Source organism: Synchiropus splendidus, chromosome 5, assembly GCF_027744825.2.
Source record: "Synchiropus splendidus isolate RoL2022-P1 chromosome 5, RoL_Sspl_1.0, whole genome shotgun sequence".
NCBI classification, from domain to species: Eukaryota; Metazoa; Chordata; class Actinopteri; order Syngnathiformes; family Callionymidae; genus Synchiropus; species Synchiropus splendidus.
Genome location: NC_071338.1, coordinates 20746617 through 20772225, shown reverse-complemented (window position 1 = coordinate 20772225; position 25609 = coordinate 20746617). Strand labels below are relative to the sequence as shown.

The 25609-nt window shown below is 43.0% G+C and overlaps 1 protein-coding gene across 1 annotated transcript in view; it reads left to right on the top strand.

Annotated features, from left to right (window-relative positions):
* The window catches only part of fbn1 (fibrillin 1), a 51748-nt gene that overhangs the window by 15992 nt on the left and 10147 nt on the right, over positions 1-25609 (top strand). The window contains exons 10-50 of the mRNA XM_053864795.1: positions 226-378; positions 459-704; positions 1105-1260; positions 1336-1455; positions 1520-1645; positions 2911-3033; positions 3746-3868; positions 4677-4829; positions 5897-5950; positions 6038-6163; positions 6256-6381; positions 6464-6583; positions 6662-6799; positions 6863-6913; positions 6994-7119; positions 7252-7479; positions 7560-7685; positions 8690-8818; positions 8972-9097; positions 9756-9881; positions 9961-10083; positions 11226-11351; positions 11753-11878; positions 14354-14476; positions 15339-15461; positions 15550-15675; positions 16850-16972; positions 17075-17197; positions 17266-17433; positions 18880-18948; positions 19009-19134; positions 19634-19756; positions 19836-19994; positions 20059-20130; positions 20194-20319; positions 20410-20532; positions 22040-22165; positions 22230-22346; positions 22424-22549; positions 22632-22751; positions 24300-24425. Coding sequence (XP_053720770.1) covers positions 226-378; positions 459-704; positions 1105-1260; positions 1336-1455; positions 1520-1645; positions 2911-3033; positions 3746-3868; positions 4677-4829; positions 5897-5950; positions 6038-6163; positions 6256-6381; positions 6464-6583; positions 6662-6799; positions 6863-6913; positions 6994-7119; positions 7252-7479; positions 7560-7685; positions 8690-8818; positions 8972-9097; positions 9756-9881; positions 9961-10083; positions 11226-11351; positions 11753-11878; positions 14354-14476; positions 15339-15461; positions 15550-15675; positions 16850-16972; positions 17075-17197; positions 17266-17433; positions 18880-18948; positions 19009-19134; positions 19634-19756; positions 19836-19994; positions 20059-20130; positions 20194-20319; positions 20410-20532; positions 22040-22165; positions 22230-22346; positions 22424-22549; positions 22632-22751; positions 24300-24425 — 5250 coding nt within the window. The remainder of the gene's footprint in view (positions 1-225; positions 379-458; positions 705-1104; positions 1261-1335; positions 1456-1519; positions 1646-2910; positions 3034-3745; positions 3869-4676; positions 4830-5896; positions 5951-6037; positions 6164-6255; positions 6382-6463; positions 6584-6661; positions 6800-6862; positions 6914-6993; positions 7120-7251; positions 7480-7559; positions 7686-8689; positions 8819-8971; positions 9098-9755; positions 9882-9960; positions 10084-11225; positions 11352-11752; positions 11879-14353; positions 14477-15338; positions 15462-15549; positions 15676-16849; positions 16973-17074; positions 17198-17265; positions 17434-18879; positions 18949-19008; positions 19135-19633; positions 19757-19835; positions 19995-20058; positions 20131-20193; positions 20320-20409; positions 20533-22039; positions 22166-22229; positions 22347-22423; positions 22550-22631; positions 22752-24299; positions 24426-25609) is intronic.

Below are 25609 nucleotides of genomic sequence, written 5' to 3'. Positions count from 1 at the left end.
TTAATTCATCTTTTAAGGAAAGTATTTTGTTTTGTATTCTGTTCAGTCCAGTTACTCCTCTTGTACAGTCGACTGTCTTCCTGCCTCTGTTTTTTTAAATAAGATGTCTTGTGAAGCATATTCATCTGAATTTATGATCTGATTTGCTGTGTCCACTGGTTAAAATGTGTTTTTTTTTTAAAGCTGTGGAGTTGGAATGACTGTAATAAATGTTATTTGTGAAAGATGCTCGAGGGGGATACTGCTACGCAGGCCTTCTAAATGGACGCTGTGCCAACCAGAACTCCCAACTGATGACAAAAATACAGTGCTGCTGTGATAGTGGGCGCTGCTGGTCCGACGGATCCACCCCTGAAATGTGTCCAATTCCTGGAACAGGTGCTATGTTAAACACAGAGCTTTTGAATCCTGTTTTGTTCTTGTGATTTGCCAACATCCTTCTTCATTGTTACTTGTAGAAGAATACAAGAAACTATGCGCTCAGATGCCAGATGCCAATGGTGGAAGGCCGATACCTGGCCGTGTTCCTGGTGGTCCTGATTTTCCTGGCATCTACCCAGGTCCCTTTCCTGAACAACCACCTGGTCAAGTGCCTCCACAAATCCCTCTGCAGGTTCCTGGGCCCAATGGTCAAACTCCAGGACAAATCCCTGGGCAGTTCATTCCAGGACAATACCCCGGACCAATTCCTGTTCCACCTGGAGGTACCAGCTTTCTTGCTTTGCAGAAAGGGTTATTGATGGAAATGTTTCATTTAAAAATAAACAAAACAAATACCATTAAGCCTTTAATACACAGAAATAATGTCTGTTTCAACTGGCAAAGAGAAAACTATAAAATGTAATCTTCAGTGGACTCCTCCAGTGATATCAAAATTCTCCTTCAATTATTGCCACAATTGTTATTATTAGTTACTTGATATGTACAATTTATTGGTCATATTTTCACTTACATTTTTAATGCAGCTTGAGAAAAAAATAATTTTGTCGTTGTCTTTCAAAGGAACAGATGGAATTGATTTGAACTGATTGAATATGTGTGTAAAATATGTCTTGATACCAGTTTCTTCCACCCCATTTTTTCCCCGTCATTTGTCTCTGGCAGGTTCCGGTATAATCCAAACTCGCAATATCACCAACATGTGTCAGGCCTATCGCAACCTCTGCCTGAACGGCAGGTGTGTTCCCACAGCTGGTGGAGTCGGATACCGATGTGAATGCAACATGGGCTTCAAATTGGATGGCAGGGGAGAATGCATCGGTGAGTCTGTGGCCCGAGGAGAAGGGTCCTTCACCAGATACAGACGTGAAGTTGTCATCGACGTGTGTTCCTCAGATGATGATGAGTGCGAGAGAAGCCCGTGTGTCCACGGTGAGTGTGTCAACACTCCGGGTTCCTACATCTGTCGCTGTCCTCCTGGTTTCCAGTCCACTGCTACCAGAACCGAGTGCCGAGGTAAAAGACATCCACACCCACCTGTAGCACTTGTCTGTATTTTAATTGCTGGAGGTCATTCCAGATCTTGACGAGTGCGTGGCCAACGGTCGCATCTGCAACAATGGCCGTTGTGTGAACACCGAGGGCAGCTTCCACTGTGTTTGCAACGCTGGATTTGAGATCTCCGCCGACGGCAAAAACTGTGAAGGTCTGGCCAATTTAACAGTCTACCCTGTTATTAAAAGATGACTTTTATAAATTGTTATTTTCATGTGCAGTAGAACTCGTATTAAGACGTAATGAGAATTAAACCCAAAAGCCCTAATGAGACGTTCACTTTTATGGGCAGGATATTGAGCGACTGAGCTGGTTTCAGACCATTAACTCAAAAACATATATTTTACATTTGGACCAAACTTTTCCAAATTACCGCAGCCACTAAAATAAATTTCCACACGTTTATGATCGAATGATCCCCACTCAAAACACGAGTTCTTTCTCTCATTATTGAAAAGAGTTTTTCTGTCATTATGACGTGATGATTTTTTAAAATAAGAAAAAATCCTATAAGTGTCCATTAATTGCGAGAGTGCCATTGGTATGCCAGGTTATTGGTTATGACTCTAGACTCCATTGACAGCAGGTCGTCCCATTTTCCGCAGTACCACAGCGAACAACGATAACAAAATGGATTTTGAGACAATGTTCTCACTTGACTCCGTCAGACATCTGCGTCACATTGATATCAAGCCGAAGAACTTTGTCGAAAGGACATGTGTACTTCCAGTTTGAAGGAAGTAAAAGAGCTTTTTCAAAATGAAGCGGTGCCAAATAAACCGTCAGAATGCACGTCATGTGAAAACCTCAACCGGCAATAATGACGTGACTTGCTAAAGATTTGCTGTTGATCATTGAAGACCGTGGCCCGTGTGACTGAACGCAGAATTGTTGCCTGACTAAACCACATGAATAACATATGTAGAGGAGTTGCACTTTTCAATGTCCTCTCAATAATTCCAGTAAAGTGCTGATATTCAAGAACTGTGCGCACACTTCACCTCAGACACAACTGTACTCACTCAACTAAATAATCTTAAATGAAATGAAGCCAAGCTCCTATTAGCATCATTCAGAGGGTATTTTCCAGTACAACTAACTGTACTATATTATATTTTTTGTGTTTCTTAATGATGAGAGCGTTGTAAGTTTATAACAGTGAACATATCTTCAATTTTATCTCCAATACTCCTTTGGAATGGGCCACTTGTGGAGGGGCCTCAGCTACACGGTCTCACTCTGACAAACGTTAGTATATGAAAGTCAAGGTAACACCAACTCGGGGGTTGAGTTCAACCCACTTGCTGGAGGAATGAAACATTCCCATAAACTGCTGTAAATGCTCCATGCAGTGTACATGTTGACTGTTTTGACTTGAAGGCTGTTCTTAACTGTATATGACTCTCCACTTTACAGACCAGAATGAGTGCCTGATCAGAAACATGTGTCTGAAAGGACTGTGCATCAACGAAGATGGTAGTTTCAAATGCATCTGCAGACCTGGCTTTCTGTTGGACTCCAGTGGACGCATGTGTGTAGGTGGGCTTGTCATGCATCTTCAACTGAATTGCTCACCATATCACCAGTGTTGCACAATTTATTTGGGAGGTAACCATCCCCCTGGTATGTATGTCCTTTTATCATCTGGGACCTGCCCAGTGGCGAAATCCCCCTAAAAGCCTTGGAAAAATCCCTTGCCATCCTGGCAGGATTGCTGGACATGTGGACGGCCGGAGCCCGCCCACTCTCACAGGAAGACAAGGCTTCCCCAAACGTTGTCAGTGAACAGAGAAGGTTGACTTTTTTTATTTAGAACTGCCTATTTTCTAAGAAATAGCTGAAGAACTTTTGAATTCACTGATGAATACATAAAGTGAACTAAAGTTGTTAGCTACACACTTGCTCCGCTTGTCCTGTTTTTTCAAACATTCTTTCAAGATCATCTCAGAGGTTGACCCAGTTCAGAGGAAATTAAATAAATAAATAGCTGAGTTGGGTGTGATGCTATACAGAATCATGAGGGAATTCTTTTGTCCAATGAGGCCCCGACATGCTTCATCAGGTTGAAACTCAAACACATGCCTTACTCTCATTTAGTTCCATTCCCATCAGTAGCTGTGTGTGTGGATGTTTCACCACAATCCGTTTTTCAACTGTCAAGCATTTTTTGTATTGCAGTGTGAAAAGCTGTTGTTTTTCAGTTGTCAGTTTATTTGTAACACTGTCTCTGTTCTCTTGTATCTGCGTTCAGACGTTGATGAGTGCGAGACTCCCGGCATGTGCATGAATGGCCACTGCGTGAACACGGAGGGGTCTTTCCGATGTGAGTGCATGGCCGGGATGGCAGTAGGACTGGATGGACGTGTCTGTGTGGGTACGTCAAAGTTTGCTTCATCTTCACAGAGACAAAGAACTGAGCTAAAACCACAACCCTCTCGCTCCTTCCAGCATTCTCTGATATATCTACCGATGCATCTGCTTCAGTCTCAGTGTAACGCACGTGATGTTTTGGGTTTCATCGAATGTTTCATTTGTTGCAGAGTGGTTAACCCAGTGCGTAATTCGTATTACATCTGTTCAAGGAAAACCATGCAAAACTCTTATTATGTTATGAGGCATGAAATGTCCTCTATATTTAGAGGATTAAAATAGATACACATTTCATTAGTTTATGACAGAAAAGTCAAAATGTGGTTGCACACATCAATTTATTTTTAATTTCACAAAATATCGTATGTTACCACACTTCACGAGTGTGGTAGTGTATCAGTTATTTTGCCAGGCTTCTCTGCATGGTTCCCTCTTATTTATTTCATTTTACCACAATGGTCAATTATTGTTGAAGCTTTCACAAGCAAACCTCATCGTCTTTGCTTGACAAAACTGAAATTGTTGTATTAGCAGGTCCCTTTTTGACCTCAATTCTTAACATGATTCCATGAACATTGCAGCACTTCCCCTGTGACGTCACTTTGTGCATTGTGCGCAAATGATCAAAATCTTGTCCTTCACAGCAGAGTTTGCCGAATGATATCAGCACATGACAATGAATAATACATTCGGTATTAAGTTGAAACCACCCTCATGATGATTTCAGCTGTTGTTCCATGTTTGCTTTCTCCAAAAAACCTCTCCCTCCTTCGAGTCACTCTAACTCTCGCTTGCTTTCTCCTTTTAAATAGACACACACATGAGGAGTACATGTTACGGTGGCTACAGGCGAGGGCAGTGTGTTAACCCTTTATTTGGCGCTGTGACCAAATCTGAGTGCTGTTGTGCCAATACTGAGTATGCCTACGGTGAACCATGCCAACCCTGCCCGCCTCTGAATTCTGGTAAGACTTTTCCATTGCTCCTCACCATACACACACACAAGCTCTGCATAAAATCAGCCACAGTGAAAATGAAACACTATTCCTGACCTCACCTTGCACAGTCTGTGCAAAGTCAGCTACCTTGTCAGATTGTTACTACATGGGCGACATGGCCGGAAAACAAAATCTCTGAGTTGTTCACAAAAAATGGATTCATGATTTTATACAGTTTTATAATTTTTTTATTCTCTTATCACTTATTTCAGGACCAAAGACTGATTTTTTAATGAAAAAAACCCCACAAATATATACTAACTAAACAGAAATAAACGTAACAACATTGTATTAAACTCTTTCAAAATTACTTGAACAAGTTACTTAAGCTGTAAGACTATTTGGTCATAGATATCTACTCTGTAATAAGGTCTGATTTCACAGGTCAAGCATTTTTATCATTGTTGTGAGATCCTTTATAGAAGAAGTCACGCCTTTGATTATACTACTTCTGTACTTCAGCGCTCCTTCTACACTCCAGCGTACAGTGACACACGCGCTTGGTTTATTCACCACATGTTAACTTGAGCCTGAGCGATTGTTGTGATCCACTGATCCACTTCCAAATAATCATTATTCTTCCAGAATATCTTCAACAAGCAGCTGCCACTGCTGTTATAAGTCAGAAGGCCGGATAAGTGTCTGCTCCTCCGAGGTGCTGATGCTTAAAACGAATACTGAAAACGAACTGAATACAAGTGTGTGAATAGCAAGACAAACTCACTCGCTGACAGAAGCAGAGCAGCGCGCTGCCGTTTCACCACATTTTGTTAGGAGGGAGCTCACTCTGCGTAACACCAACGCCCACTGTTACAAGACGGCCTTTTAGTCGCTTGTCATTAGCACATCTAATTCAACTTCTCTATCAGAGAAAGCCAACATTGTGCCACATTAAGAGGACTTGAATACACATCCAGCCCAAATTAAAGGCAAAGCGAAGGATAACAGTGGAGTATCAAATACCAAAGTTTTCGCATGTGGGCAAATGTGATAGGTTTTCAACTGAGTTATCAAATGTTTGTGTTTCATTTCAGCGGAGTTTCTTACTTTGTGCCCAAGTGGCCTCGGAACAACTGGCGACGGAAGAGGTAGTGCATGAGATGGGTTCATATCATTTAGAAAACACCGTGCAAAGTAGTGTTGGACAGCATTCATCTGTGTCTTGGTGTTCCCAGATATCAATGAGTGTGCCCTGGACCCCGACATCTGCCAGAATGGAGTTTGTGAGAATATGCTGAGGACTTACAAATGTGCCTGCAATGAAGGCTTTGAGATCGACCTGTCAGGCAAGAACTGCGTGGGTAGGTGAACTCTTTCCATTCTTTGCCACTTTAAAAAAGAGCATGAGAGAAAAAGAGAAACCTCACACCTGCTGATGTATTGTGTCCCTCAGATATTAATGAGTGCCTGATAAACAGACAGCTGTGTGACAATGGTCAGTGCAGAAACACGCCTGGCAGTTTCACCTGTCACTGTCCAAAAGGGTACCGTTTCGATCCTGATGCAGATGTTTGTGAGGGTCAGTGTCGATCGTCGTCCTCTTATTGTCTTGCCACCAATGTCATTATATCGTTGGTTCAGTAACGTTATGCTCCCTACAGATGTGGATGAATGTGAGTCCAGCCCATGCATCAATGGGGACTGTAAGAACAACCGAGGGTCATTTGTGTGCACATGTTCTGCGGGAAGTACCATCGACAGCTCGGGGCTGGAATGCATAGGTAGGTGACCAGGAAGTCAGGACGTTGAGCATGCAGTGAGAGTCACTCCATAAAGTTTGGAATCTTTGGTTATAACAGAAACAGTTAAAAGCACATGTTGGCTTAAGATGATCAACGGTCGCTGTGAGGTCAACATCAATGGGGCCACGCTCAAGTCTCACTGTTGCGCCACGCTCGGGGAAGCCTGGAACAGCCCCTGCACCAAATGTGAAAAGGGTGAGCACCGAACGCGTCCCGTCAGCAGCGCCATCCAAACTGACAATCTGCTTTGACCTTCAGATTCAATCTGCGGGAAAGGATTTGCCCGCGCTCGGGGGAACACTTGTGAAGGTAGAGGAAACTACATCTGCTTATCCAGGGAGTTATTTCATTGACTCCCGCAATGTTTTTCTGTTTGCCTCTGCTGGCAGATGTGGACGAGTGTCAGGTGTTTCCTGGTGTGTGCATCAATGGGAAGTGCGTCAACACACCGGGGTCCTTCGTCTGCCAGTGCCCTCCAGGAATGACTGTTGATATCAGTGGCAGAACCTGCATTGGTGAGAACTGAGTTCAGATATATTTGCCTACCTCACATCATGTAAGGGACCTTCTGTGCTACAAGCCGTCCCTTGTACAGTACCTTTATGGACAAGGATGGGCTTCAAACTGTATTCCTCTGTGACCTCTAGACCTGCGGACTGAATACTGTTACCTGACCCACGAGGACGAACGCTGCGGGGCTGCAATACCCGGGAAACATCGAGTGGATGCTTGCTGTTGCTCAGTGGGTGTGGCTTGGGGCCCTGAGTGTGACGAATGTCCAGAGAAAGGCTCACCAGAGTATACCCAACTGTGCCCTCGTGGACCGGGCTTCTCACACCGGGGTGACTTCATTAATGGCAGACCTTTCCTCAAAGGTAGTGTTGAGTGAGATGTGTGGCACGTACAAACATCAACACTCATCTCCCTGATACCATCTTATTTTCACTCCTGACAGATATAAATGAGTGTAGAATGATAAACACGCTTTGTTCAAATGGGAGGTGCCGAAATACTATCGGCAGTTTCCGCTGTCGCTGTGATAATGGCTATTCCCTGGATGCAGATGAGCGAAACTGCACTGGTGAGTACATGTCTTAATGTACTTAATGTGTCATTCAAACTCAATTGTTATTGGGTTTGACCAACCTTTTTCCCTGCATGATAAAAGTCCCCTTTTTTTTCCTTTCTTAATTCTTTCATTCTTGAGGAAAAACAGTTACTCTCTCATCAGTTCATCAGTAAATTAAAAAGTCCTAGGTTGGATGTGAACCGGCAACATCGCAGCGATACACGCTGACCACAAGGCCATTGACCAGTTTCATTCAAATTAACTCTAAATATTGTGCGTGGTCAAAATAGACAAATTAAAGTTGGTTATTCAGTGACACCAACAATATGACTCAATCCTGGCTTGAGCACCAGCTCAAGCCCAAAATATGCGTGTGATGGCGTGTAGGGTGAGAGGTGTTGGATAATAATAATAGTATAATAATAATAATAATAGACATCCACTCGTATTGATTCCTGTCTTGGCTTAAAGGTAACTCTATTATATTTCCAACATTTATGTATAAAGTGTGGCATATGACGGAGGGATGCCACCCCTCTCCATCCCCCCTTAGCTTGAGTGCTGCGATGATCAAACTCCGTTCTCTGTTTCTTTTATTCTCCTCTAGTGCCCCAGTGTAATCCTCAAGTCCATTTTTGTTCCATACGTAAAAAGTCTAAATGTATACATCTGCCTATCAAAAGGTGGATTATATTCAGCAGAGACATATGCATTTGCTGTTTGGCTGCCAACTTTGCATCATTTTTTTTCTTATTAAATCATTGTATTATGGCTAGGGATATCCATCTTCACGAGTTTTCCTATACCTCTGATTTACATTCCGATTCAGCCATCAGATTAAGGATTTAGCTGTGCAGGATGAGTGGTGCAATGATTGAATCAAATGACGCTTCAGAAAACAAAAAAAAAAAACGGCATGGTTTGCAGCTGCCATGATGAACTCCACATTTCCAGCTCCTCATTCAATCTTTCCATTTTAGATTGAACTTTTGCTCAACTGTTTCTTTCATCCGCAGACATTGATGAATGCAGGATCTCCCCTGACTTGTGTGGACAGGGCAGGTGTGTAAACACAGCAGGAGATTTTGAATGTGAGTGCTTTGAAGGATACGAGAGCGGCTTCATGATGATGAAGAACTGCATGGGTGAGTAGGTTTTTCTCCCTCCGAGGAGAAAATGCATTGACTTTCGTTACTCATTGATGTAGTTTGTCATGAGCCGTACAGTGTAACCAATCTACTCAAAGTCAGTCCAAGTATTCATTGTTGTAATGGATGTGTTTGTCGTGCCTCCAACAGACATTGACGAGTGTGAGCGTAACCCCCTGCTGTGCCGTGGAGGAGAATGTGTCAACAACGAAGGCAGCTTTCAGTGCATTTGCCCTGACGGTCATGAGATCGCACCTGACGGGTCGGCGTGTCTTGGTGAGTGCTGTGCTGGTAAAGCAAGAGTCGGGTTACTGCCTTCATTCATATGTTGCCTTCCTTCTTCTATTTTGAATCTCAGCCTGGAAAGTCTGCAAAATAATATTGATGAAGACACTAACACATGACCATTCAGTGGTACATCAGTTCACTGCGAAAATACATTTTGGCTTTTTTGACTTTATTTACTGCAGGACTACGAATGTAATAGATGTGTAATAAACGTGGAGAATACGATAATCCCAATGAAAGAACTATGAAGGTAAAAGTTATAGTTATCCTGCTGTTTTGGTTCCGCACAAAACTAGTTCTCTCTGGAGTGTGAGGCCAGTGACCTAATACTTTGTGCCATTCACATCATGACCTCATGCTTCACTTTGTTCTTCACTTTGTGTATTCCTTTTATCTGCAGCTCAAGCAGCGGAAGAATGTATTAATGAAAACTTTGGCCTGGTAATTGTCTCCATTATCTGATGATGTAAGGCATTAATGGGGCCAGAGCAGAGGAGTGTAATAAACCCTGGGTCCTGCAGACAGATTCATTAGGGATTATCAAACCTTTGTGAGACATCTTTTGTTGCTCGGCATAATTTTGTGATGTAACGTGGTTTTAATTCCTTCCTGATCAGGACTGACCTCATTCTTCGTCTGCCCTCAGATATTAATGAATGCGAGTTGAGTGACCGGCTGTGCAGGAATGGACAATGTGTCAACATGGTGGGCAGCTACCAGTGCATTTGCAGCACTGGCTACAAGTCAACCGAGAGCCGAGTGGAGTGTGTTGGTATGTCAGGTTTTTCTTGTCGTGCTGCCTAGAAGCTGTGGGTCAACTTTTCATATAAGCGTTTGTTTCTAACTGACAGACATCGATGAGTGCACCATCGAGAACGGAGGCTGTGAGAATTTTTGCACCAACTCCGAGGGCAGCTATGAGTGTAGCTGCCTGAGTGGGTACGCGCTCATGCCAGACCTGAGGAGTTGCACTGGTGAGTCCTGCTTTTATCTGCCAAGCCTAATTTGGAAAGTGTTTTATGACAGATTTTAGGTTCTGAAATCAAACTTTATATGTTTCAAATCTGCTGCCTGTGGGATAATGAGCGAATGTTGAATAAAAAGTTAGAGGTTTCATTTGTTACAGCTTTGAATGCCGTTGTTAACAGGGACATGTTATGGCCTGGTTGGGAAAGTGAAAACTGCAACGGAAAGCTCATATAAAGGAGTGGGAGTGGGGATGGATCCAGTAGGATCTAAAACTACGAGTCTGTAATTTTGGCTGGAAAACAGTGAGTTAAAGGAAAAAGACAACAGTGGCCTACAACAGGTCCTCCTTGAGCGACTATTCCTTCAATTAGGTCTATATGTACGTATCAACTATTACTTCATCAGGGGTCAAATATGCTCCGTAATAGACCCAACGGTACAAAGTGGAAGAAAAAAAGGGAAAATATTGAGTTTTAATGAAGACAAACTATGTGTGTGGTATTTGATTTAGATATATCCATGGAGCATCTTTTCTTGGTTTTTGAGATCACGAGGAATTTAATTAGACATGTTTTATATGAATATCTAAAGAGAACATTGGAAAGTTCAGCCTGGTAAGACAAGATGAAAATTGAATGGTCATATGGAGTTGGATTTTGGTCTGAAAGAGAAAGCCATGATGCCAGAAGCATCAAGAGAGTACAATGTTGGAATTAGATGGGTGGGACACCAGACGTTTTGGTCAGTAAAGAAGCAAGTGGAGGAAAACTGTCATTACTTTCCAGGCCTGTGATCGATAAAGTAAATCTATCAAAGACTATGGCTTCCAATAGAACAGATGAATATTTCTTTAGTGAATGGATTTTCGGAGAAGAAGATTCAGAATGTTTTGTGAAAGGGTTGAAGACAGGAAGAAACGGATATGCAAGAAGTCTTTTTCTCGGGGTGGAATGGGAGGATGACAGGCTGTTGATGGAAAACAAGCTCATTTTACTTCCCGTTATGATCGATGGTTGAACGAAGATATATGTTTGAGCCCCATTTGCCTCAAAAAACATGTTTAAAGGAAACGTTTGTGTATATTGATGTCGCGTATAAAATACTGTTTCACCGTTTATGGTTCTCTCCAAATGACTACATTTCCCAGATATCGACGAATGTGAGGAAAATCCAGAAGTCTGTGATGGAGGCCAGTGCACGAACACTCCAGGAACCTACCAGTGTCTCTGTTTCGATGGCTTCATGGCTTCTGAAGATATGAAGACCTGCCTGGGTGAGAAATCCTGTCGAGAGTAGGGGAATATCCAAATGGCAAGAGAGCAGTCAATCACTGGAGAGTGTGATGTGACTCAGATATTTGAGCACGAGTGAGTAATGAGTAATGTGTTGTTGTTTATTTAAAGCGAACATTGTGTTAGACTGGGTAAGTGGAGAGGAATGCTTGACATTTGAATGTCTGGTTTTTGTAAAAGGAAAACAAAACCCTTGTCGTCTTTCATTAGAGTCCAAACATGGCCTCCCTCAATATTGAGTTTATTAAATATTAACTCTGGACTTTCTATTTCCTCAGTGGTGAATCTCGACATTGACATTGATAATGTAGCCTGTTATACATTTTTAACGTGCCTAAATGTTCCTACAACGTTCTACATTCTTCTCCTCTGCGTGACGTAGATGTGGATGAATGTGAACTGAATCCAAACATCTGTCTGAGTGGGAATTGCGAGAACACCAAAGGATCCTTCATCTGCCACTGTGACATGGGATACTCCGTACGGAAGGGAACAACAGGATGCACGGGTGAGTTGCAGGAACACAACACATGGGAAAAACATCTCTCCGGAGCAATAGCTCCGCGGACGCAGCTGCAGCATGAAGTCTTGCTACTTCAAAAGCTTCTGTTTGATTAGATGAGTATCACATTCCCAAACACATACCTTTGCAGTTGTGACATCACTAGCACTGGCTTCACTCTGAACTGCACGTACTGTGCGCCTCACCTTGCTTTTGATTCTGGAGTTACTCTTTCATTATGGTCAGTTGAACATAACTTGATGGTTGCAGAAGGTCTGGCCCGTGCGATCACCTGGAAAGGATTCCAGACCAAATAAATACAGACTGGTCTGCTGAAACCTAATAAAGCTGGCCACTGCTCGCCAAGACATGTCAGGTTCAATGTCAGAGCTTGTAACTGAGAAGACGGTTACAGGAACAGCATGTCTTATTTTGATAACTCGCACATAAACATACCTGCTCCGTCACACGTGCTCACTTTCCCATACAAAACCCATGAAATGGCTCTGACTCATTTCCATTACAGACATTACAGCCTTGAAATACAAAAGAATTGGGAGACTGAATCCTCACAGGCCAACAGGAGGTTGAAAAATAATCTGGACAAACTAGAAAAAACCCTGTTGTTGTTGGTAACTACATTCAAATCTAGATGTAATATCTGGATGCATTTGTGCCTATGTGTGTCACGCTCTGTAGCTGTGTGTCTCTGGCCGAGATTAATTCCAGCTGTGGGTGAATCCCGCAAGAATTATCTCAATATTTCATTCGACACCAGTTTACACTCAAGGGCAGGGTGTGTATCTGTGTGAGCGCGCACGGCTTTTCAACTTTTTTATTAGCGCATAAGGAGCGACGAAGTCACCAACATTTAGATGAAGAACATATGCAAATGAGAGTCCAGGAGGAATTGGGAAAAATGAAAATAAACTACACCCATGTTGTGTTGTTTGTTGGTTTGAAGTGACGTAGTTTAGAGACGCAGACTGCTGGTTTACATCCTTTTAACTTGCGCTATATGACAAGGAAATGGGTTGTGTTCAGGGCATGGATCAAGCAGCTGTTTTTGTGGGTATCGAGCATCCGGTCCGTCTTTCTTTTGGCATTTTCTTGGGTCGTGCCTTTTCTCTGAGCCCATATTTTTTTTAAGGTGCTCTTGCAGACGATGTGCTTCTGTTGATAAGAGCGTCATCCGTGACACCATCAGATGTCATCTGACTAAGTAAGCAAGTTTGACTGTCAGCACCTCGTGTCCAGCCCATGGATGTCAACGGGAAGAGGACAACATTTTGATTTAAATAGGCATGGTTTGATTTCATGCTTATTTTTTGTTTTCACACAATTGATGTATACATTTATGGTCCTGAAGCTGGAATATTGTCTCTACATCACACATTTCAGTTAAAAAAATGATAAAGTTGCTCACGAACTGACATTCTGTTGGTTGACATCTAGGTGTATTGCTTCCGATTGACTCTTTTTTACAAGTTTGGTCTTGTCAGACTCTGACTCCAGCTACAATTCAAGCCCTCTTTTTGGCCTGTTTCTTTTCAGTGGTCATACATTTGGTCCTGGTCTATAGTTTGACAACCTTGTTCGCCTTTGGCAAGTCCACTGTGTATGTGTGACTAAACTTGAATGCGTGTGTGAGGCGTTTTATCATCAAAGGCTGGGGGGGAAATTATCTTTAATTTTCTCTGTAATCTCAGAAGATTCATTCCTTGCCAGTCCTCATATTAACCCCATCATTAAATGTAGTGTAAATAAGCTGTGCCCTCTCTTCAGGCAAACTATAAACCAGAAGCACTGATCTCTAATTGACAGTGTTTTGAATTACTACCCTCTCAAGGGCAGTCGTACAAAGAGGACTGTGTCCCATTGGCTGGTAAATCTTCGCATCTTGAAGGTGTTTATAGCACGGCCTCTTGCTGTACAGACAAATCCGACGCGTGCTGTTTAAACTTCCACAATTGCAGGTCTGAAACTTTATGCAAGCTAGCTCTCCGTGGCATGAAAATATCAACAGAAGACAAAAAACACTGACTGTGTAAAGAACAAAAAATGGTTGAGAGAGTTTCAATTTGAGGGTTGGCAAAGTGTTGCAGCAGAGAGCCAGGGTGTATTATGTGTGACTTTAATAGGAAGTGCAATTTCTGTCTTTAATGAGGAAAATAGGCCTGAACCGAAAATCGAGGTATTAGCACGTGGGGTGTCATTTTCTCAATTTGGTCATGAATATATTCCTCTGGAAAGTGAAGAATGTGCCTTTTGATGTGGGGGACGCGAACATGTCTTGGATGGATGAAGCCTGTGTGACTCAGTTCTGTCATCTCCTTCTGTATAAACACACTTCAGTCCCAGCTCCAACACGCCGCTCGGTGCCAGAGTACACACGCCAGGAAGAATACTCCGACCAAGACCATCAGACTTTGTGATTCCCATCAGTTTCTCTTTGTAACGTATTTATTTTGTCATTGACAGATATAAATGAGTGTGAAATCGGAGCGCACAACTGTGACAGACACGCCACATGCACCAATACAGCCGGCAGCTTTAAATGCAGCTGCGCCCCGGGGTGGATCGGTGACGGCCTGAAATGCACAGGTATTTACACTGGTCGTGACTTTCACAATGGGACATTGTAGGATGGTGGTTTTTAGCATCAGTAACCCGTCAAGGCAGTAGGACGAATAGTTTTTGTACCGTGTATCACACGATATATACCACCACTCCAGACCATATTTCCATTTTTGCACTCACACACACATACACTAGCGCTGCGTATTGATATGTACCACGACACGGGATGGGTGATACGATACATTGCAATATATTGCAATAGTGTAAGTTCAGAAGTATATTAATAAGTAACAAGAATCATCATTTTAAGAGAGGGAAATCAGATAATTCAGTACAATATTATGTGTGCATGAAAACAAGTTTCTTGCCATGATGTCAGTCCAGTTTGACTGTCAGTTAAATTTTGCACCCGACAGAGGAATGAATCGACAAAATAACTCCAGTGTACTGAGAGAAAACATCTTGTCACAATGCAGCAGCATAGCCAAGTATCTATGTATATTGATATCTATTGTATATTCATATAGCCGACATAAAATATGAAGACAACATGGTACCATCAAGTATTGCAATATTTGGGCATATTCATATTTTCTTACACTACTAACGTACATACATGTTTGTATTCCGACTCCAGGAACCAGGACTCTCAATCAAACTTCCATCCAGAAATATTGTCTGGCTGAGCAAAACATAAAGCAGTACTTGTACTGTACTGTAATGACTAATGCTAATGCACATATGAATAAACACTTGGTTTATGGCACTAGATACAGTATGTTCCCGAATCTGAAGTGCAACTGTAATAACATTTTATTTCTGGCATAAGCCTCAACGACATGTGAACAAAGTGAATTAAACTTTTTGTGTTTTGGAATCATTGTAGACCTGGACGAGTGCTCAAATGGGACTCACATGTGCAGCAACAATGCCGACTGTTTAAACACCATGGGGTCTTATCGCTGTGCCTGCAAGGATGGATACTCCGGGGATGGATTCTACTGCTCAGGTTAGAATTCCGAACCAGGACTACGCACGCCGACTGTCTTTCCATTCTCAGTCTGCTGATTTCTCTGGACTTGTGTGCCCAACTGCAGACACCGATGAGTGTGCAGAGAACAGTAACCTGTGTGAAAGCGGCCACTGCCTGAACATGCCGGGAGGCTACCGCTGCGAGTGTGACATGGGCTTTATGTCCACCCCCGATGAGAAGGCCTGCAAGGGTAAGACACCACCACTTCCGTCCTGCTCATCCCTGTCTCAGACCTCAGCGTCCTGAATTTTGTTAAGACATTCAAAAGTGCCTGAATAGCTGCTTGTTTCTCCTCTAATAAGAAACAAACCACCCAAACAAATGCTGCCTTCAAATGAAACTCATGAGATGCGGGGATGGGAACTGGAGAGTCAGCCATGTAAAATGCTCAGTATTTAAAGTGGCTTCAGTTGTGGGAACCCGCCTCACATGAATATGACGTTGTTAAGTGTTGCATGTGTTGTGTTGCAAATGACTGTGAGCCAGTTCCTTAGCTAAGTAAACAATTGAAGTCATCGCCCCAAAAAGTCTTTTCATATTCCTAGCATGTCAAATTGCCCAGTGTTTGGTTGTAATTTTGATTAATGAACAATCATGTGGGAGATAATAACAAATGATCTCACACTGTTATGATTGCCCCATCACTGGCATTGTGCAATAGTGGGCAGTTTAATTTCCTTGCTGTCAAGCCAAATAACAGAAGGACAGGAAAATGGATCTTAAATGTAACTTCAGTTTTGTGAGACAGATGTTTAATATAACAAACTCAATATATGTGTAATTTAAAATGGAGAAAGGAATACTTTGGTCATGACATTATATGCCTAAAATACATAATCTGGTTGCATATTATTTCACTTTTTATAGATTTTATATCATGATTCTCTTCATGAATAAGTGTATATATTTTGTGAGCAGAACTATGCAATTGGTTAATTTTGATATAACGGCACTAGAATACACTGTATTTACCACCCACTGTCTTTTATCTATTTTAAGGGAGGGATTTTTTTCCATTAAATAATATTCATTTCTCCAAATTCCTGACCGACAACTTGTTTAAAGGTCGACATACGACCTTCCTCAAAGCCTGCCTCGGTTCAGGGTGGTAATGGCCTAATGATGTGGAATAGGACAATTATGTAACACTGGCAGGTTCTCTGAGAGTGTATGTGTGTCTGCCTCATGTCTCTTGCCCCGGAACTGTCGTTCTTCCACCGAGGTGAGCTGCCTTCACTTCCTACTGCTGGCTGCCAGTTTCCCAGTGTGATCCCGTGATCCACTAATCCCTAACAGCTGGACTTCTCTCTCTTCCTCCATCGCCTTCCTCTTAACAACCTCTGTGTTTTCCTTCTTCTTTGCAGACATAGATGAGTGTAGCTTCTCCAACATTTGTGTAAACGGACGCTGTGAAAACATTCCGGGCCTTTTCAAGTGTGAATGTGACATTGGTTATGAGCTTGATAGGAGCGGCGGCAACTGCACAGGTACGTTGGTTGTGAAATCCAGGCTTGATATTTCCCTGTTGTCCACAGACGCTTCAAAAAAAGTGCCCGACAGGTTGTCAGTCTTGTATTTGTCTCTAATAGATATCAATGAATGTTTCAACCCCACAATCTGCATCAGTGGAGTGTGTGTGAACATCCCTGGAAGCTACCTGTGCGACTGCCCGCCAGACTTTGAACTCAGTCCCAGCCGTGTGGGCTGTGTGGGTGAGACTCCAGAAGACACAGTCCACCTGTGGCTGAGATGGGCTTGTTCTAATACTATTTATCTACAGACCCTCGGTCTGGAAGCTGCTACTTGGATTATCGTTTCCGAGGGGATTCATCGGAGAGTTTGGATTGCACCAATGAGATTGGAGTTGGTGTTTCCAAGGCATCTTGCTGCTGCTCTCTGGGCCGGGGATGGGGAAATCCATGTGAAACCTGTCCCTCTGTTAACTCCAGTGAGTCTGCACAGCTTGAAACACGTCTCATGCTCTTCCTCACATGGCCATGGCCACAGTTACATTGTGTTGATTCTTTCTATGGTGTTTATTCTACAGTTTCCATTACTTGATTCCACATATTTACAGCGAATCTAGAAAAATAATAGAATCATTTTTGTAATTGAAAAATCATTCATCTATTTATCTATCTATTGCATTTAAACAATTATTTGTTTTAAGAGATGTCTTCAGTGTTAGCATGATAAAGTGTCACGTAAAGCTTTACTTTTGGGCATAGTTTTAAAAATAAGCTTGCACAGTACATGACATTCCCCTACTTGTATTATTTATGTATTTCATGACACCAACATGGCTGAGTTCGTTCATGTATAAAACACCTACAAACTCTCTTTCAGACTGAACACAACATTACCTGAGTGAGGAAGAGAACAGAAACACTTCTGGCACTACATTCCACTTCTGCTCGCAAAAATTCCCATTCACACTGACCCGCTTACGTCACCTGATGTAGGATTTCCAAGTTGGAGAATCCTCACCAAACCTACTACTCAGTCCTAGATGGTCTCCACATATTTGAACTGGAAGTAGATTGAATAAATGAAATACACCACTTCCAGTTTTACAGTTGTAAATGGAGCACATATTTATCAAGAAGTTGCTTGTATTGCAATAGCTTTAATGCTTCTTTTGACTTGACTGGAACATGCTGAACTCCATGGTGATGTCATTCCCACCTCTGACTTCCCACTTTCGAGGCAGTTGGAACACTGCATTGGTGCCGTTTTTGTCATGAAACTGGGTCGAGTGTGGCGACCAACTAATGATAAGTTGTTAAAAGCTACATTTATATTTTCATTTTGATGCAAAGCCACTCTGAATGTGTGTGGTCCGATTACATAAGGGGGGGTTAAAAATATGCCCCCACATCTGCCATTTGGACTCAATGTCAAAATAGGTGCAAAGGTATTCTGTTAATCATTCAATGGTTAGTTTTTAACTTCTCCTCATCTGGGTTTCTCATCTTGCAGGCCGCAGCTGGGAAAAATCCTCACCAAAATAACAAAAAAAAGTGGCGTCTGTCAAATCTGATAATGTGTTGTCCTCTACTTTCTCTGCCAGTGTGGAGGCTTCGTGCTGCTCGCTCTCATCTTGGAGTGAGCGTATGTTTGGTGTAATTGGTGTGGCTGGTAAAAGTGAGGCAGCGATGCAAAGCTTATTTGAAAATTGACAACAGATGGCGTCTTAAGAAGAATGACTCAGTTAGAGAAAGTTCTCACATCAATGTCAAGAACAAGCAGTTTTTAAATTTTTATTTCTGGGAACCATTTCGGTGTGGTGGACTTGGTAAGCTGAGAAATCTGAAAAGACAAACGTGACAGTATCGTGATAATATGTTTTTTTGTAAATGTGGCACTAGATTTAGTGTTTTGGTCTGTGTTACAGCGGAGTACAGGACCTTGTGTCCTGGAGGAGAAGGCTTCAGACCCAACCCTATCACCGTCCTCCTGGAAGGTCAGTGATCATGTTTGTCGAAGGTGGCAAAAGCAGCCGAGTCAGCTGTTTCTCTTTCAGACATTAATGAGTGCCTGGAGCTGCCAGTCGTGTGCCAGGGAGGAAAGTGCATCAACACTTTCGGCAGCTTCCACTGCGAATGTCCGAGGGGCTACGCGCTGGACGAGGAAACAAGAGTCTGTGAAGGTATCGGGTTCACCGACATCCGGCAAACATTTGAAGAGGCGACAAGAAAACGCTGCTCCGTGTCCCCCTCTCTCTGCCATGAGTCATGAGAAGGAAATTCAGCCCATTTGTTTGAGTCTTTGCTGACAGCGAAGACAACCAGATGAAGTCTTGGACGGCTGAAGAACAATTCACTTCATTCTAGCTTGACTTGCACTCTTTATTTTTCCTGCTGATGGGAATTTAAAAACACTGCTCCTAAAGGGCGGGCGAGGCTCTGATGTGGTCTGGCCTCCCCACTGGGAAGGACACTGAGACCCAGCAGACGGATGAGATGACATGAGGAGGGCCCAGCCAAGGCATTCAAACTGGTGACCGAGAGTGTTTCTAAGATGAAAAGCGTTTTGAGATGATGCGTCAACGCCCTGTGAAGGATGTTCATGTTCACTCCGGCACAAGATGACCCATAAACAATCAGTGACACCAAAACGCTGTCTGTCTCTGAAACTCTCATGCACAGATATCAATGAATGTGAGCAACCAGGCATCTGTGGTCCAGGCCAGTGCTACAACACCATTGGGAACTACACCTGCATCTGTCCCGTGGACTACATGCAAGTGAATGGAGGGAACAACTGCATGGGTAGATCTTCTTGTGACGCTGAGATGACAACGTTATTGTGCTTCTAAAAAAGCGTTTCCTTCTCTCATTTAACATATAGACATGCGTAAAAGCTACTGCTTTAGGAACTTCTACTCAGACAACCGGACATGCGATGGAGAACTGACCTTCAACATGACCAAAAAGATGTGCTGCTGCTCCTACAACATTGGTCGTGCCTGGAATAAACCCTGTGAGGAGTGTCCTGCTCCCAGCAGCGGTAGGTTCTCGTGGCAGCACACTGAAGCACTGTGAGAGGTGAAAATGAACGCGTTTGTTTGCAGATGAGTTTGCCCTGCTGTGCGGTAGTGAGAGGCCAGGATTCTATATTGACATCACCACTGGACGTGTCATAGGTAACCGTGCGTGGAGTCAGCCTGATCAGTCTTTTATGTTCTGAAGTCTGTCCCTTTTTCAAGATATTGACGAGTGCAGGGAAATCCCAGGGGTGTGTGAGAACGGCGTCTGCATCAACATGATCGGCAGCTTCAGGTGCGAGTGTCCCATCGGTTTTGTCTACAACGACAAGCTCCTGATCTGCGAAGGTAGGCCTCTGTCTGCCCTTCTCCAATATTGGTGGATGCATTCTTCAGAGATCTCTCATCGATTTTAATGTGGCCACTTCCTCTTGTTAGATATTGATGAGTGCCAGAACGGGCCTGTGTGTCAGCAGAATGCTGTCTGTCTGAACATGCCGGGAAGTTTCAGGTGCGACTGCAAACATGGATATCGCTTCACTCCCACTGGACAATGTCTGGGTAAGATTCAATCTATCTGCACCTATCTTATTGATCAGTTCAGTCGATTAGCTAACAAACTGGCTACCTACTTATTGAACATGTGCAAGAGAGGGCAGAAAAATGCCGTTTGGATTTTTCAGTTTGTCATTTTCTGCTTTGTTATGTGTTGTAGCCTTAATGGGCACAGTCATTTTTGATTTTGTAGACACTGTAAATTAATTCCGACCTGCAATTTTGTTAACAGCAGAAACAGGGGCCAAAATAAGAGAACACACCACTAGGACTCGCTTTGTGAAGCGTTTCATCTTTGTGAAAACGCTGGCTTCGGAATGCAGCTCCTGGTACATCGCGGAACAAATAAACAAAAATCTGAATGAGATATTTAGTTTGCAGCCGTTGAGTGGAATATCTGAGTCATGTCACTGTCAGTTTGGAGGACCAAACTGATAAGAACAAATGTAACATCCTGTTTTGGTTGCGACTCTTGCCAAGTACTAACAAGAAATCAGGGTCCGGCTGCAGCGAGAGCGGATCCTAGCTGTGGTCTGATGAGAGATGGTAAATTTATGCAACTTCCTGGAAGATAGAGAATGATTTGTCTAATTTGATTTCCTGTATCACCAACTAGGACAGACAGACTCTAATGGCTTTAAGGGCGAAAAGAGTGCGAGTTTGGTCTGAATATGCTTATATTCCAAGCTCCATTGAAAATGCACTTCTTGAAGTGTGCATTACCAAGAGCAAAAATGAGCAATTGCTATGGAGTTCAGACTCTTTTGTAGATGAAGGGCATTCAGTCGGCTATGGCGAACAAGCAGAGCGGTTCTGTGACAGTAGCAGATGCCTCTCCACACCAAAGTGCTGCCTCCAGCCCAGCGATGTGTCTGCACATCACAGTCCTGATGACAATGTTCGCCCCGTCAATGCCATACCCTTCGACATTCTCGGGCGTTTGACAAAAGAAAGCGTGACGTGCCGTAGGACAGGACACCAAAACAACCGCTCATGATGCTGTTCAGCCGTTATATATCCGTCAGTATGGGCCCGATGTAAAGATGTCAACAATCTAGCTGTACAGTCGGATGGAAGAATCACGTTGGTCATGGACGTCTCCGGCAGTTCCCTCAGTCAGGGATCCCAAATATACCGTAGAACAATGTCTCCATCTTGACAAGGAGTGGTAACACACGACTGACTGGGAGTCATCCTGCTCCATGTGCTGGCCTGATCTTCTTCCTCTGACGGAAATCTTGGCTGAACTGCTGAACACCTTCAGTACAGTGAAAATGGGAATTGCTTTCTGCGGACCATCATTTATGCCTCTTATCAGTATATTTTCAGAATCTAACTTTATTAATGTAATGTGAATGAGTCCATCATGACTTTTCAATGGAGTCCAGTACATTTTTTTACACATATCGACGACACAGAATTCATCATGACACAATATAAATTGTTTAATTGTTTATTATTTTATCAAATTTATGGCAACAAAAGTGGATGATTTCAATATTTCTGTTTCTAGATCGCAATGAGTGTATGGAGATTCCTGGCATTTGTAATCCGGGTCAATGCATCGACACCTTGGGAAGCTACCGCTGCCTCTGTCCAAACGGCTTCAAACCGTCACGCGACCAGTCCATGTGTGTTGGTAAGAATAGCTCGTTCCCAAACATTTTGCTGCATCTGTTGGTTGTGACACCATTTGGCTGCAGACGTCGATGAGTGTGAGAGACAGCCATGTGGAAACGGGACGTGTAAGAACACCGTGGGCTCCTACAACTGCCTCTGCTACCCCGGCTTCCAGAACTCTCACAACAGTGACTGCATAGGTACCGTCACATTGCAGGCGTTATTAAGAGCAGCGTCTGAAGAGACAAAGTACAGATGCACATCTTTTATCCACCAGACATCGATGAGTGTGCAACTCAGAGGGGCCTGTGTCGTGACGGCCAGTGTGTCAACCACGTGGGAAGCTTCCTTTGCATTTGCAATGACGGCTACGAGCTCACACCCGACGGCAGGATGTGTGCAGGTTCACCATAAACTAGCTGAACTATGAAATACAACCTGTGTCATAGTTGTCGTCTGATCATTGTTGCTCTGTTTTTTTCCAGATATCAATGAGTGTGCAATAAATCCCGGCACGTGTGGCGCAGGGACTTGCCTGAATCTGGATGGATCCTACAGGTGCATCTGCCCACCTGGCTACTATCTCCATGAGGAAACCTGTGAAGGTACTGTTACCTCTTCCCTGTTTGTCCATACCTTTCACTGATAACTAGTTCTCTGACCAGCAGATGCAGCTAGGGATAGACGATATGGACAAAAAATATATCATGACAAATGTTGTCATTTTGGCAATAACGATAATTATCATGATAAATACATTTTCATTCTTTTCCTTGTGTTGGACACACTGCAGTCTTTTTATCATGAAACTTATTAGTGGAGTTTGTCTCCAACACCATTATTTGTTTCTGTTTAGATATAAATTCAGTGTTTCACTCGTAGAACCGGGACATGTCTGACTGACTGCCAGTTTTATTTAGGGGTTAAATAGAGCCGTCTCTCTGCTGTATCTCATGTCTCTTAACAGTTTACTTTAACTGTGGACCAGTCTGGACAAATTTCCTCGATGCAATTGCCATTCTCGAAATCAAACTGTCAGCCCTTTGTGTAGTGTGATGAAGAATCTTTTCACAAAGATAGTTTTTTTTCATTGCCATGTTTGAAGATTTCATGAACACTTTGACTGAATCTGAATTTGTTGATGGTCCCTAACTGATACAGGGTTGTAGCATTAGTGCTGCCTGTGAGGTTCTGTCCGAATATCCAACTGTTTTTAACATGGAAGTTTGCCAAGGTGCCATGACACCCTGCATGTCTTGATGTGAACCAAAGCGATAAAGCATCAGAAAGCCTATTAGGACCACTCCATCTAATAAAACCAACGGCGATTCAGAAACTCAGAGCAGACCAGTGACATAGAAAGTTTTCTGTATTAAGAATACTGTAAGTTGACAACTACGATCGTGAACCAAAGTCCACCAAACACTCCACAAGTGTCACACGCCGGTGTTGGAGCTGGATTCATGTGTGCAAGTCGAATGCAGCGAGTGCGCCATGTGTTTATCAAATATATAATGCGATACATTCTATTTCTAAAATTCTATTTTCGGCAATATATCGCGTACGATCGGCCATCACCAGTAGTTGAAATTGAGCCTCTTACTGTAACTGTGGAAACAGGTGTAGAAGATGGTCAATAACGGTACGGTCAACTTTGTAGGTGAAACAGGTGCCGTATACATTTGTATGCATTCTAGCTTTCCTTTGCTGCACAAGCAGAAAGTGAAGGGCAGCGTCTGCTGTGCTTCTTCGATTTCCCCACTGCTGCAAAAAACGGTTCCTTTCTTTTTCACATGTGGGAGTGGGCCCATGCTAGAAGGCCTGGATTGTTTATACAGTTGAGCTGATGAAGAGATATTCGGCAGACTTCAACACATTCCTGCTTAAGTCTCTGTTCCTGGAAGAACACTCAATTCTTAGCATCAATAATAGCAACAGCTGGTCATTGAGACGGCTTAGTATGTGACATTAAGGCTATTGGACGTAAAATGAGTTTGCTCAATGACTTATTTGTGGCGTTGAATTCTGCTGAACCTCTCCGCTTATATACAGTTCTTCTGAGAGATTGTCCATCAGACTGATTTAAAAACATTTCCTGAAGTGGTGGTGTTACAGTGTTGAGAATTACGTGGCTCTCCTTGTTTCATCCTCAGATATTGATGAGTGCTCCCAGCTTCCCGAGATCTGTATGTTTGGAACCTGCTCCAACACAGAGGGAAGCTTCACCTGCTTGTGTCCTCCGGGCTTTCAGCTGTCCACTTCTGGGCGGAGATGTCTGGGTGAGTGCGAGCGTGTTCTATTTTGGTTTCAGGTCGTCACACATTCATAAGTTACTGACGGAAACTGAAAATAAAAAAGTCAATGAACGTCTTTCAGAGGAGAAAAAAAAGACGAAGTGCTGTTGCAGAGTTCAAAGAGTAAACTGAAGTTGGATCTGTGTAGTCTGTCTCTGAGTGTTTGTGGAGAATACGCAGCAGTTACTACTTTTCCTGCACCGTGTAGATAACAGGCTTTGTTCCACCAGCTGCCTGGTGGCTCCTTAAACAAGGGCAAAGGTTGCTGCAAGAGGATCACTTTTCCATTTCCTCACTTGTACATGCTTTTTTTTTTTTTTTTTTTTTGCACGTGTGTTTCTGGATTTGGGCGGTGGTTCACCGAGTTAGGGAGTTCCCCCTCAAACACTGATGTGATGACATCATCAGTTCAATGAGGTGGTTTAAAGTTGGTGTCTTCATTTTTTTTCTCCAGGGTCAGTGGTACACAGTCCAGCTTCAGGAACAGCAGGAGGAGGGGTAGCTCAAGTCATTGAACATATAGAGGTCTGACGTGAATGTAGACTCTGTTTTGATTTCAGAAATAACTTTAGAAACTTCAAGTTCTCTGTGGTTAACTGCCAGTTCAATTCCTGTGCTTTTGGTCAACAACTTCACGTCATGCTGGTGTTCGGGCCAAAAATCCAGCATTATATAAGTGAACAATCTATAGCGGTAGCATCAACTAATTCGGAGGAATTTGTGTTACCTTTCACATTTGAACCAATACCGTGCCGCTATCCGGTACCTGGGAACTTGAGAACCCCAACAGTACTAATTTTCGGGACTTTTGTGTGGTAATATGTTAACAACTTTAAATCTTTTTTAAATGAACATATTTATTTACAGTTATTACGTTATTGTACAGTGGGTTTTTTTTTCTCCCATGCTCACATTGAACCCACAGGAGTGAAGTGCAACATTTCTGTCACCACAAATGTAGTCGCAGCGTTGTGACAAACATCTGCCCTCTAGTGAGACTGAAAACTAGCATTTACATTGACGTTGCAAACTAAGAGGAACTGAGCTGATCATGATCACTAGTGCGATTCAAATCATACACGCTCGACATATTTACCTGGAGCCGACGAAGATGACTCACTGGAACTCCAACGTGATGTCAAGCTGCGATGAACATTCTGGAAAACTCA